This window comes from Carcharodon carcharias, chromosome 20 (assembly GCF_017639515.1).
Source record: "Carcharodon carcharias isolate sCarCar2 chromosome 20, sCarCar2.pri, whole genome shotgun sequence".
NCBI lineage: Eukaryota > Metazoa > Chordata > Chondrichthyes > Lamniformes > Lamnidae > Carcharodon > Carcharodon carcharias.
In genome coordinates this window covers 31,672,929-31,686,219 of record NC_054486.1, presented here as the reverse complement: position 1 = coordinate 31,686,219, position 13,291 = coordinate 31,672,929, and the positions used below count along the sequence as shown (strand labels likewise).

General features: G+C 43.3%; 1 protein-coding gene across 1 annotated transcript in view; it reads right to left on the bottom strand.

The window, feature by feature from the left end:
* LOC121292311 (cytosolic phospholipase A2 zeta-like) overlaps positions 1 to 12,264 on the bottom strand; it is a 128,664-nt gene extending 116,400 nt beyond the window's left edge. The window contains exons 1-3 of the mRNA XM_041214162.1: positions 12,166 to 12,264; positions 7,050 to 7,122; positions 4,164 to 4,300 (exon numbers count right to left, since the gene is read on the bottom strand). Of these exons, the coding sequence (XP_041070096.1) occupies positions 4,164 to 4,300; positions 7,050 to 7,122; positions 12,166 to 12,264 (309 nt within the window). The remainder of the gene's footprint in view (positions 1 to 4,163; positions 4,301 to 7,049; positions 7,123 to 12,165) is intronic.
* Positions 12,265 to 13,291: the final 1,027 nt, after the last annotated feature.

Here is a 13,291-nt window from a genome sequence, read left to right as displayed (position 1 = left end):
AGTACAATTCTGCTGCTGATGGCTCACAGCACGTCACGGATGCCCAGCCTAGAGTTGTAGATCTGTTCAAAATCTATCTCATTTAGCAAGGTGGTAGTGCCACACAACACGATGGAGGGTATCCTCAATGTGAAGAAAGGACTTTGTCTCCACAAGGATTGTGTGGTGCTTACATCTACCAATGCAGGTGCATCTGGGACAGGAAAATTGTTGAAGATGAGGCCAAGCACGTTCTTCCCTCTTGTTGATTCCTTCACCACCTACCACAGGCCCAGTCTAGCAACTATGTCCTTTAGGACTTGGCCAGCTCAGTCAGTAGTGGTGCTACTGAGCCAGTCTTGTTGATGGATATTGAAGTCCCCCATCCAGAGTACATTTTGGTGTTCAACTTGGAGGAGTACTGATTCATCAGTTGAGGGAGGGTGGTACGTGGTAATCAGCAGGTTACCTTGCCCATGTTTGACCCGATGCCATGAGACTTCATGGGGTCCACAGTCAATGTTGAGGACTCCTAGGGCAAATCCCTCCCGATTGTACACTGTGCCGCCACCTCTGCTGGGTCTGTTCTATTGGTGGAACAGGACATACCCAAGGATGGTGATGGTGGTGACTGGGACATTATCTGAAGGTATGATTCTGTGAGCATGACTGTCAGGCCATCACTTGGCTAATGTGTGGGACAGCTTTTCCAATCAAGCCCCCAGATGTTGGTAAAGAGGACTTTGCAGGGTCGACAGGACTGAGTTTGCCATTATAAGGAACGCAAGCTCCAACAACTCATTGACACCAACACCCATCTAGAACCCTCCACCCCTGCCTGTCCCTCCGTCCCCACCCTTTCTTCCAATCCCAACCCCAGCCGTGTATTCACTATACCCCCTGACCTTCCCCTCTCCGATGCTGAACGTCCAGTGCTCAGCAAAGGACTTAGTTTCATACCCTGACGCCCTCACCTCAATGAATTTCGGGCTCGGCATGATACTGAACTCTTCTTCCGCCGTCTTCGTCTCCGGGCTCACTTCTTTGGGCAGGAGTCCTCTCCCAGTTCAACGGATCCTTTTACCCATCTCCAATATTCTCCCTCCACCTGGACCCCTCCCTCTGGATTCTTACCTTCTCTCGATCTTTTCATTGAGAACTGTCGGCGCGACATTAGTCGTCTCAATTTCTCTGCTCCTCTCACCCATTCTAACCTGTCTCTCTCTGAACTTACTGCACTCCATTCTCTCAGGTCCAACCCTGACATTGTCATCAAACCCGCTGACAAGGGTGGTGCTGTTGTTGTCTGGCGCACTGACCTCTACCTCGCGGAGGCTGAGCGTCAACTCGCAGACACTTCCTCCTACCTCTCCCTGGACCATGACCCCACCACTGAACATCAAGCCATTGTTTCCAGGACTGTCACTGACCTCATCTCCTCTGGGGATCTCCCTCCCACAGCTTCCAACCTGATAGTCACCCAACCTCGGACGGCCCGCTTCTATCTCCTACCCAAAATCCACAAACAGAACTGCCCCGGTAGACCGATCGTCTCAGCTTGCTCCTGCTCCGCAGAACTCATTTCTCATTATCTTGACTCCCTTCTCTCTCCCCTTGTCCAGTCCCTTCCCACCTACATCCGTGATTCCTCTGACACCTTACGTCACATCAACAATTTCCAGTTCCCTGGCCCCAACCGCTTCCTCTTCACCATGGACATCCAATCCCTCTACACCTCCATCCCCCACCAGGATGGTCTGAGGGCCCTTAGCTTCTTCCTCGAACAGAGGCCCGAACAATCCCCATCCACCACTACTCTCCTCCATCTGGCTGAACTTGTTCTCACGCTGAACAATTTCTCCTTCAACTCCTCTCACTTTCTCCAAATAAAAGGTGTGGCTATGGGTACCTGCATGGGCCCCAGCTATGCCTGTCTCTTTATGGGGTATGTGGAACATTCCTTGTTCCAGTCCTACTCCGGCCCCCTTCCACAACTCTTTCTCCGGTACATCGATGATTACTTTGGTGCCGCTTCATGCTCTCGTCGGGACTTGGAAAAATTTATTAATTTTGCTTCCAATCTCCACCCCTCCACATTTTCACGTGGTCCATCTCTGACACTTCCCTTCCCTTCCTTGACCTCTCTGTCTCAATCTCTGGTGATAGACTGTCCACCAATATCCATTACAAACCCACCGACTCCCACAGCTATCTCGACTACAGCTCCTCACACCCCGCTTCCTGTAAGGACTCCATCCCATTCTCTCAGTTCCTTCGCCTCCGTCGCATCTGTTCCGATGATGCTACATTCAAAAACAGTTCCTCTGACATGTCCTCTTTCTTCCTTAACCAAGGTTTTCCACCCACGGTCGTTGACAGGGCCCTCAACCGTGTCTGGCCCATCTCCCGCGCATCCGCCCTCACGCCTTCTCCTCCCTCCCAGAAACATGATAGGGTCCCCCTTGTCCTCACTTATCACCCCACCAGCCTCCGCGTTCAAAGGATCATCCTCCGCCATTTCCGCCAACTCCAGCATGATGCCACTACCAAACACATCTTCCCTTCACCCCCCTTATCGGCATTCTGTAGGGATCGCTCCCTCCGGGACACCCTGGTCCACTCCTCCATCACCCCCTACTCCTCAACCCCCTCCTATGGCACAACCCCATGCCCACGCAAAAGATGCAACACCTGCCCCTTCACTTCCTCTCTCCTCACCGTCCAAGGACCCAAACACTCCTTTCAAGTGAAGCAGCATTTCACTTGCATTTCCCCCAACTTAGTCTACTGCATTCGTTGCTCCCAATGTGGTCTCCTCTACATTGGAGAGACCAAACGTAAACTGGGCGACCGCTTTGCAGAACACCTGCGGTCTGTCTGCAAGAATGACCCAAACCTCCCTGTCGCTTGCCATTTTAACACTCCACCCTGCTCTCTTGCCCACATGTCTGTCCTTGGCTTGCTGCATTGTTCCAGTGAAGCCCAACGCAAACTGGAGGAACAACACCTCATCTTCCGACTAGGCACTTTACAGCCTTCCGGACTGAATACTGAATTCAACAACTTTAGGTCGTGAGCTCCCTCCCCCATCCCCACCCCCTTTCTGTTTCCCCCTTCCTTTTTTTTCCAATAAATTATAAAGATTTTCCTTTTCCCACCTATTTCCATTATATTAAAAAAAATTTTAAAAAAATAAAAAACCCCCACTAGAGCTATGCCTTGAGTGCCCTACCATCCATTCTTAATTAGCACATTCGTTTAGATAATATCACCAACTTTAACTTTAACACCTATGTGTTCTATTGTACTATTGTCGTTGACATCTTTTGATGATCTGCTTCTATCACTGCTTGTTTGTCCCTACAACCACACCCCCCCCTCCACCTCTCTCTCTATCTCTCCACCCCCCACACACACACCTTAAACTAGCTTATATTTCAACTCTTTCTTGGACTCGAACTCAAGTTGTGTCGAAGGGTCATGAGGACTCGAAACGTCAACTCTTTTCTTCTCCGCCGATGCTGCCAGACCTGCTGAGTTTTTCCAGGTAATTCTGTTTTTGTTCTGAGTTTGCCATTGTTGTTTCTGGTGCCTAGGTCGATGCCAGGTGGTCCGTCCAGTTTCATTCCTTATAGGCTTTCAAGTGATTGTGATACAACTGAGTGGCTTGCTAGGCCATTTCAGAGTGCAGTTAAGAGTCAACCACATTTCTGAGGCTCTGGGGTCACATGTAGGCCAGACCAGTTAAGGATGGCAGATTTCCATCCCTAAAGGGCATTAGTGAACCAGATGAGTTTTTACGACAATCGACAATGGTTTCAGGGTCAGCATTAGACCTTTAATTCCAGATTTTTTGAATTCAAATTCTACCATTTGCCGTGGTGGGATTCAAACCCGGGTCCCCTGAGCATCACCCTGGTCTCTAGATTACTAGTCCAGTGACAATGCCATGACACCGCCTCCGCCAAGCATGATCTCTGAGTAACCCCAAATATGCCACAATAATATTAGTTTAATCAATAACACTGTTCCCCGTATACAGTCTCGAATGTGGTAATACAACTGGAGCTCCCTTTCCTAATTTGCAGGACATGTGTTCAGGGTGTAATATTTAGATTATAATCTGTGATACAGGCAGTGACTGTTCCACACCATAGCATATTGTGTTCTTTTCTCAGGCTTACCTTCACCATACTCTGTATCCTGAAATTGAAAGTTTCATCCCACTCAGAATTGGTGTCATTAGAAACAATTTTCGTTTTGTAATCGACTGCAGATGCCGTTGGGAGATGTAAAGAAACATAACAGTCTGCTGAGCTTACTGTGAACAGTCATAAACATGAAACAATCAAAAGCTGTCTCAAAGGATCCTACAGCATGGTGTACAAGGTAGGCAGTCTTGGTCTCTGCTATCTCTACACATTAAAACAGGTTAATTCAGAACTATCACAAATATCAAGAGCCTGCATTTATCACTCTGATGCCTCAAAAAAAAAAGATTTTTGTTTGAACCTCACATTTAAGGAGGTCTTGTCGCCCAGAAGTTATAACCTACTTAACATTTCCACAGATACATAAATGGAAGTGACCATCATGCTAATAGGGCAATGGTGCTATTTATCACTGATTGCATTTCACAGAATCAGACAGTACAGGAGGCCATTTGGTCCATTTTGCCTGTGTCATTAAAAATTTCCTGCTTGACTGAAGGTTTATTTTGGTACCATCTACAAATCTGACCCATTTGCACTGAGGTTCTGAATCGTGTTATTGATGCAAACTGAGAGCACCAAACCCCACTACACCCTACTTGCTTTACCTCCACCCTACACTCTCCATGCTATACATTAAAGTGGCATTATTTAGGGTTTTGCCCCTCTATCTGGATATAGGTAATTTGAGCCACCAATAATATAGAACTCTCAAACTATAGAGATAGAAGAGGCCAGACTGATGAGGGGAATGAAACAGAGAGAAGAAAAATACACAAGGAAATACTTCACATACGGACAGCAAAAACTAGTTTATCAGTGATGCCCGAGAATATGCTGTACCAAAATCTGAACGATTCCTCTCTACAGGATTCCTGGGCAGACTCAAGCCAGCACCTGGTGAGCATTAATTGTTTTATATTTGTTCTCAGGATGTGGCTAATTCTAGCAAGGCTTAATTTATTGTCCAACCCAAGTTGCCTTAACAACATCTAACATGGCCTTAACAAAACAGAATTACCTGGAAAAACTCAGCAGGTCTGGCAGCATCGGCGGAGAAGAAAAGAGTTGACGTTTCGAGTCCTCATGACCCTTCGACAGAAGTTCTGTCGAAGGGTCATGAGGACTCGAAACGTCAACTCTTTTCTTCTCCGCCGATGCTGCCAAACCTGCTGAGTTTTTCCAGGTAATTCTGTTTTTGTTTTGGATTTCCAGCATCCGCAGTTTTTTTGTTTTTATCTAACGTGGCCTTCTCCATGAACCGCTGCCACCTAGTGGTTTTATATCTAACTTCTTTGATAATTTAATCTTGCAGTCTAATTGCCTCTAGTTCAATTAAATTAGCCACACATACAGAACCATAGACACACACAAACATTAGCCTGCTTTAAAGTATCTTACAATAATATTAGGCAAAATATGATAGTTCCTTGACAGGTTGCAGACCTGTTAGAGAAGCATTAGAATAGTCAAATCTATAGGTTAACAAAGGTATTTAGAGGATTTCAGCTCCAAGTGAGCTAAGGTAGGGGTGAAGGTGGGTGATGTTCCGGAGGGTGCAAGTAGGTGTCTTGTTGATCAAGAGAATAAGGGGTCAGAAGCTCACTGTTGATAAAAATAGCCACCATGTTAATATGGATGGTACAGTTGAGCTTCTGGTCAATGGTAATCCCAAGATGACACTGGTGGGGGTTAATGATGGTTGAGGTTCAAGGGGATATGGCTAAGCTTTTTCTCGCTAGAGATGATCACTCCTTGACCTTTGTGTTATGTTCCAACTGGCAGCCTAAACCTGGATACTGTCTAGGTCCTGCTGCAGGTGGGGCTGTTTCATGATCAGAGGAATTTGGGCACAGTTGGACTGTGGCAGGAATAGATATATCACACTGATGCATTAAGAAACAGCCTATTTACATGGGAGCTGTTAAGGCACAATAGAGGGAATTTTACTGGTGAAGAGGAAGAGATTGGGGCGCCATGTAGAAATCAACCTGATTTCTAACTTCGCTAAGATTTATTTCTACCTTTTAGCATTCAGAGTTGAAATGAAAGGGACAGAGTTGGATCTACTTCTGAACAAGCTGGAAAAGAAACATATCTGTTAACACCAGATTAAGGAGATGGGAATTAAACTTGCTGCATGAGATGAAAATAACACACATATCAGGCCTGTATATCTCCAAACAATACTTGCACTTTCAATTGGGGATTCACTGCATGTGAGAAACAGCATTTATTGTAATTAGTTTTTGCTGCTTACTGGTTTTGTTAAATAATGGAGGTGAGAAAGGAATTCTATGTGCAAACAAGAACAGGCTATTCTAGTTTAAGTGGGGTACTATTATAGTGGCCAAGCTTTCTCAGGTTGCCAAGTTCTCATAAAGAACAGACCAGTATTGTTCGATTCCAAACAAAAAGATTGGTTGAATGCAGAGATTCAGAGTTATACAGACATTCTCAAAAAGAAGACCCTCTTTATCCTTAACTACAATTCGACATGTTGAACAACTACAGGTTATTCAGAAATGCAGTTTGAAATAAAAATGCTACTCCTGTCTCACATTTTACAGGGTATTTTGAAGCAAGGTGAGCTGCTAGGCTGGAGCATCTACAGGTACATCAGATATTGACTCCAATACAGAACTATCAAGGAGAATGAGAACAATTAAATAAACAAATTTACATGTGTCTAAATAGCACCAGCTATTATGGGAAGCAATGAATCAGCAATCAGTGATGGAGTCTAGAGTGCTTCTATGACGGAAATAAATTAGTTTGATTAAAATGAGTACACAACTTCTGAAAGAATCAACAGAGTCACAAATATTTATACAGATAGACCAAAATGTAATTGCTTACAGAAATCTCCTCCAACGATGTTCTTTGTTCGTCGAATTTTCACAGATAAGTCATAGTAAGGATGTTGCTCTTTCTGAAAAGGAAAGCAGTATTATTGCCCCAAAGTCATGCTGAAGTTGAATCCAATTAATGAAGCCACTGGTACAGAAAATTAACATATCCATATACTACACATTAATTCCAAAGAACTCAATCATACTCAACTCACAGAACCACTTCCTATTCATTCATGTATGTTTTTGCTTTTGGTTGAATTATTGAATGAATAATGTTAATAGTATATTAATTATATTGTTAAGATATACAGGTGAAGGGTGTTATTTAATTAAGTACTTTGAACACATATAAATAGGAGACAGCTGGGACACTGGGTATGTGAGGAGTGTTGAGACTGAATAAAGTCAATAATCTTTCTCAGTGAGGAAAAGCTATGTGCCTTGGTTTGACTTCACCAACTGGCTTGGATTCTGCTAACAAATAATTCAATAGGATCTGGATCCATCTTGCCTGGAGTTCATAGTCAATTTTCTAACAATATTGAATTCAAGGAATTAATGAAGAATTAAAGCTCATAATGCAGGACATCATTGAGGGTGATGAAACAGAGATGATGAAAGAGTTAAAGCTCAAATGCACACAATGTATGAATACGATTACTGAAATCACAGGCCCAAAGAGGAACAATCAGAAATACAATTAGCAACATCCCACATGTGGCTAGTGGCTAATGTATTGGACAATGCTGAATTATACCACAGGCACAATTATCTTGGAGTCTTATTGAGGCTAGAACCTCATTATTCTTGTCAGATGAAGTGGGGTCTGTACATTCCACTGGTACCAGTAGGACTCAGTCCTAAATATTAATTGGCTGCCCTGCTCTCTTAGTTTAGGATTAACAAGACAAAGGGGGAGTGGAAGAGACCAATATATTTTTGTTGGATTTGCAGTGAGCTGAATTAGCTGTTATCAGCAGGATGATGTTGGGCAGCCTCAGTGTCCCTGAGCTAGGAAGGCCCTGATTCCCGCTCCTGGACACTATCTAGCAACTGTGTTGGTGGTACTTGTATGGATAACAAATGAGGACAGGATCAGGCTTAGCCATGATACCTACTCTGGATGAATAGTTAGCTGACACATACTATGCACTACCACAGAGACTAAAGTGCTCAATACCTGATTAATGTCTGTGGAACTGTACTCCAGCAAGGAATCATATTCTTGCAGGAATTGGTTGCAATACTGATAAAATTTCAGAATAATTATAAGTAAAAATGTTGGAAGAAATGTCAATTTTTTACAGTTCCAAGGTAACTGTCTGATACAGTCGGTGTCAACCGTATTAGCAATCTTGTGTTGCTAGAGGACTGTAAGTAGTTAAGTACTTAGATAGTGAGGCAATATATATCTCCAAAAAGAAAAGCGTTCTCTCGCCAAGGTCATAATTTTTACTTTCAACATTAATAAATTGGTGGATTGCTCTGCTGATATAAAACCTGTCCTTTTCTCATTTGTACAGATTTCAATTATCTTTATGGGCCGACAGTCTGCTGGATACAAACTGGCTCGTTTCCTGGATACAAACAGATCTCCCACACACAGACACTCACTCTCACTCCCACACACACACATTCACTCTTTCACTCCTATACACACTCACTCACTCTCACACACATGCACTCACTCTCTCTCTCCCACATGCATACACACTCTTTCAGTCCCCCTGCCACACGCACACACACTCACTCTCCTCGTTCTCTCACTCCCACACAACTATCTCACAAGCACACACACACTCTCTCTCTCTCTCTCCCTTCCACACACACTCAGCTGTCAGCCTCTTCCCGCCCACCCCGGACCCCCCGCAGCGGCTCATTCCAGGATCTTGCAGCCAGCTTCTCCTTCCCGGGGGCCCAGACCTTGCAGCCAGCTTCTCCTCCCCAAGGCCCTGGACCTCGCAGCCAGCTTCTCCTCCCCAAGGCCCCTGCACTCCGCTCCACCGCACTCTGTTCTCCTGGCCTTGGTTAGAGGTGCCAGAGCAGACGCCACCCTCAACATCAATTGGAGCCACCACTGGCTCGCAGACCTTGCAACGAAGAACACTGATTTATCTCATTGCTGTCTATGGCTCTTGTTGTGTGTAAAATGCCCGCAAATCTCCCTTTATTACAACACTTTAATATTTCATTGGCTGTGACGTGCACTCAGGTGTCTTGACATCACGGAAGTCTCACTAAAAATGCAAGTTTATGATTTCTCTCACCCCAGTTTTTACAGTGAATTTTCTGAACTGAGATGTCCTCATGCACTGATCAGGACTTCAAACGCCCTTCCTCCATTTATAAATCTACTTTATGCTGTTAAACCCATCAGCTGTTGTTTTGTGAAAGGAGCTCACATAAGAGTGACCATATTACTGAGTCCAACCTTGGAGATCTGGGTCACAGAACCCAGACACAATTAATTCTATTTCTAATTATTTACTGGTTTGACCTGTTCTAATTTCATGGGTCTGGAGTTGCCTAATTAGTGGTACATATCCCAAATCACTCAAAAGTTGTTATCATCAGAAAATTAGGAGGACAGGTTCAAGTTTATATGTGGTCCTCTCCCAAATCTAAACTGGGTGGCCACAAACAAAAAACAAATTGTGACACTCTTGAGTTTAATACAGCTAAATACTTAACCTCTGTTCTCCCCTCTCTTCTTTGTTGAGGTCCAGCATATTAAGGGGCTTCTCTTCTGAATGCTCCACTATCTCCAGTGCAAAGGGGAGAATCTTACAATGATTGGGAGGCAAAACATGAAATATTTTGCATTTTTTCTTTATTTCATCCTGGGGCTTAACATAGCTACCCTTTTGTTGACACAATAGTGTTCCTTGAGCTCACAACCTCAAACAAGCACATGTCCACTCAGGAAATGCAAGCAACAATTTAATCTCAAGCAACCATGTAGGCCATGAGCCAGCAATGAGAACGTGCCAGCCTCATCCTGCAAAGCCTGCTGCTCCTAACAAGATCTCCTGTGGAGTGGAACTGTTCATTCACAAGAGAGGAGAGAGGCATGATGAGGACTTTTTTTTTAACTATTAGGCAAGGATATTTAGGACATGGAATGTGTCAGCAGGAACCGTAATCCATATGAGCTTTTAAAAAGGGAGTGGACAAGTATCTAAAAAAAAACAAATTAATGGCATATATTAGAGGGGAGGGGAATGGAACTAAGTGGATAATCACCAGAGGCACATTGGGTTGAGTGTCCTTCTCCAGTGTTGTAAAATTTTATTATTATCTGGGCTAAATAACCGATCAATACTCGTAACAGCTGACAATTGGCAATCCCATATTTTCAATCACAATTCTGACATTTTTCTGGGGTCGAAATGCATGGCAAAAAAAACTTAGTATGAGAGAAAGATATAGCTACTACAATGCCATGTAAAATTTACTGGCTGCATCCAGTCGAATCATGGTTTAAAAGAAAAAGGGGATAGAGCAGCCTTACTTCTGCTGCCCAACCAGTGCTAATTTTGATAGTGGGTTTACATCTCATATCGTTAACCTATTTTTCTCTTTCAGCTACTGGGCGTTTGCTGTGTATGTCTGTTGTTCATCGTGTTTAAAATACAGGAGCACCATCAGTTGCAGTGCAGCTAAGTAAAGGAGCCAGCAAAATTTAACTAAACACTTCCCATTTCTCCACCAAGTAAAATTTATTCCAAAAAAAACCTTTTATTGCTCTGACTGCTTTCCAAAGTCACTGCGTTTTATGCATATAATGTGCATTTAAGATGATTATAAAAGCAGTAAAATCAGATGTTTATTTAGTTCAAGTGAAAACATGGGTATTGTAAACAATGTGGTCTTCTGGTTGTCAAGATTGTGGTGTTTGATATGATGTTACAAAATGAAAACCATGTGATTGAGACGTGTTTTGACCATGAACAAAAAACTGGTTTAGTTACACTAAACTTAAGAACAAGTAGTAATTACAGTAAGGTCCCAGCATTCGCAGGGGTTACGTTCCTGCAAAATTTTGCAAAAGGCGAAATCGCGAATTGGGAACATGCTTTTGAATAGGACTCAATTAGATATGTTCCAGCCATGTGAGGGCAGCATTGCTTTGGGCAGTATTGTGGTGCAGTACCTGTAAACAACAAACAGGGAGCTTCTGAGCAAGACATCAGTGACGATTTTAAATTGAACCGGGTATTAGTTTTGATGAAAGATCTTTTGGTAAATTATATTTTTGGTCGGAGAAAAAGCAGAAGACCCAAAGGATTTCAGTATTATTTCATCACAGTGGTGTCACCACAAATGATAATTAGGTATTTTGCCTGGACATATATTAAAAAATACTCCAACCCACTATCTCCACCCTTGCACCACTACCCTGGTTTCTACTGTGTATCAGCTCGATGTAGCAGCCAGATGAATTCACTCTCTTCCTAACTGATGGGTTGCCTCAAGAGTCTTTTAGGCACTCGCAGCCTCTTGTTAATGTGGCTGATGTTAATGTAGCCCAGCCACCAAGTTGGTTTGAGCTTCTCGCTGATGCTATATGTACACCACTCGCCCAATCACTGCAGAAAACTCAAAATATGCTGAGATTATGGCCAGAATTTTCAGTTCTGAGTCAGGAAACTGCCCGCCAGTTCAGTTCAAGGTCCCACCTCAGCATGCCGTGTTCCTGATATGCCCACCTCAGATTTTCAAAGGGCCGTGCCAATTAATGGCAGGGAGAGGTTCACCATCCGATTAAGGATGGCAGGAAGGCTGGAGAGCCAAAGGGGGGCCCTTCATATCGGCAGCCCCTCTAATCGAAGTGGGAACTAACTGCCCGTTCGTGATGCAGGAAAAAAGGATGCCTCAACATGGAGAAACTGTGACTAACTGAACATTGCTCACATGATGGGCAAAGCGGTGTAGAGTACAAAGTGAGTAAGTGAAAACACAAACCAGGAAGGCACAAACAACGAGACTTTACTGTACCACAGTGAGACTTAATCAATTTCATGCTCCTCTTTCTATCAATCATACAATGTATAACATTGTTTACATTTGATGTCAGGACCAAGCCCTGTAATTTAAGCCAAAGTTTAAAGTTACAGTACCTTAACAGACAATGGTGCAGCTTTTCTTGGTACATCTTCTGATTTATACAGAGTGCTGACTACACATGGGAGGAGTCGTGTTGACACTCGCATGAACATCATGGGACTTAGATGGGTTGCTCTGGTTGCTCCTCTTAACTTGAGTCTTTATTGCAGTCCATTCAGCCCTCCTCTCAACTGGTTAGCACTACCATTCACGGCCACTTTTTATCTGCAAGTGGAGGAGCTAAACTGCTGAATAGATGTAACACGGATGAAAGCCCCAGAAAAAAACTATGCAGTAAGAAAGTTCATCAGTGCAAATTAAGTGGTTGTCTACTTAACCATTTGTTCTACCGCTAAATGAAAAAAATCATTATTTTAAAACGTATGCACTCCGTTTCCAACACGCATCTTGTGGAAGGGAAAGAACTATGAAACAATTGCAGGGGCGCTATTTTCAAACACAAAGATGTTCTAATGCAATTTCCAAAAGGAATTTTTGTTTACTTTCCACCTAATTTTTTCCCCTCTTGGCTCCAGAAGAAATCTGTTTGGGTACTGTTCCGTGTATACTTGCAAACATCTGGGCAGTAAATTTCAGCAGCTGATTGGTCCTATATTGGCATATTAAAGCCAAGCCTGTTCCTGTCCTCATCTAACAACAAACTACCCACAAGTTTATTCAATGTTATGAAGACAAATATTACATCTTTTCTGACAATGGGGAAACAGAGTACATTCTCAGGAAATTTTCATTTTGTGACAATGGCACAGGGCAATAGGAAACATTTTAAACTTTATGCCAAGCATTCTCATGACACGGGGAGCACAGTATGAACACAATAAAATACTGCTTATTTCACCCCAATAATTTATTCCATAACTTCCTTTGCTGCACTTGAGTGACATTCGGATTTCCCAAATGAACCATCCTCACCAAATAAAATTGTCAACTCAGTACCAGTTGACTCCACATGCACTCGGAATTAGCTTCAGACTGCCAAGCTGTTTGTGAAACACTTGCTGACATACTTTCCACAACAGTAAATGGGATAATAGTGTCTCCAGAATATTAAACCACTCAAGAAAGCACACATCCTTCCCATTGGGAACCAAAGTTGTTCTTAGCAATAAGTGGATCTGA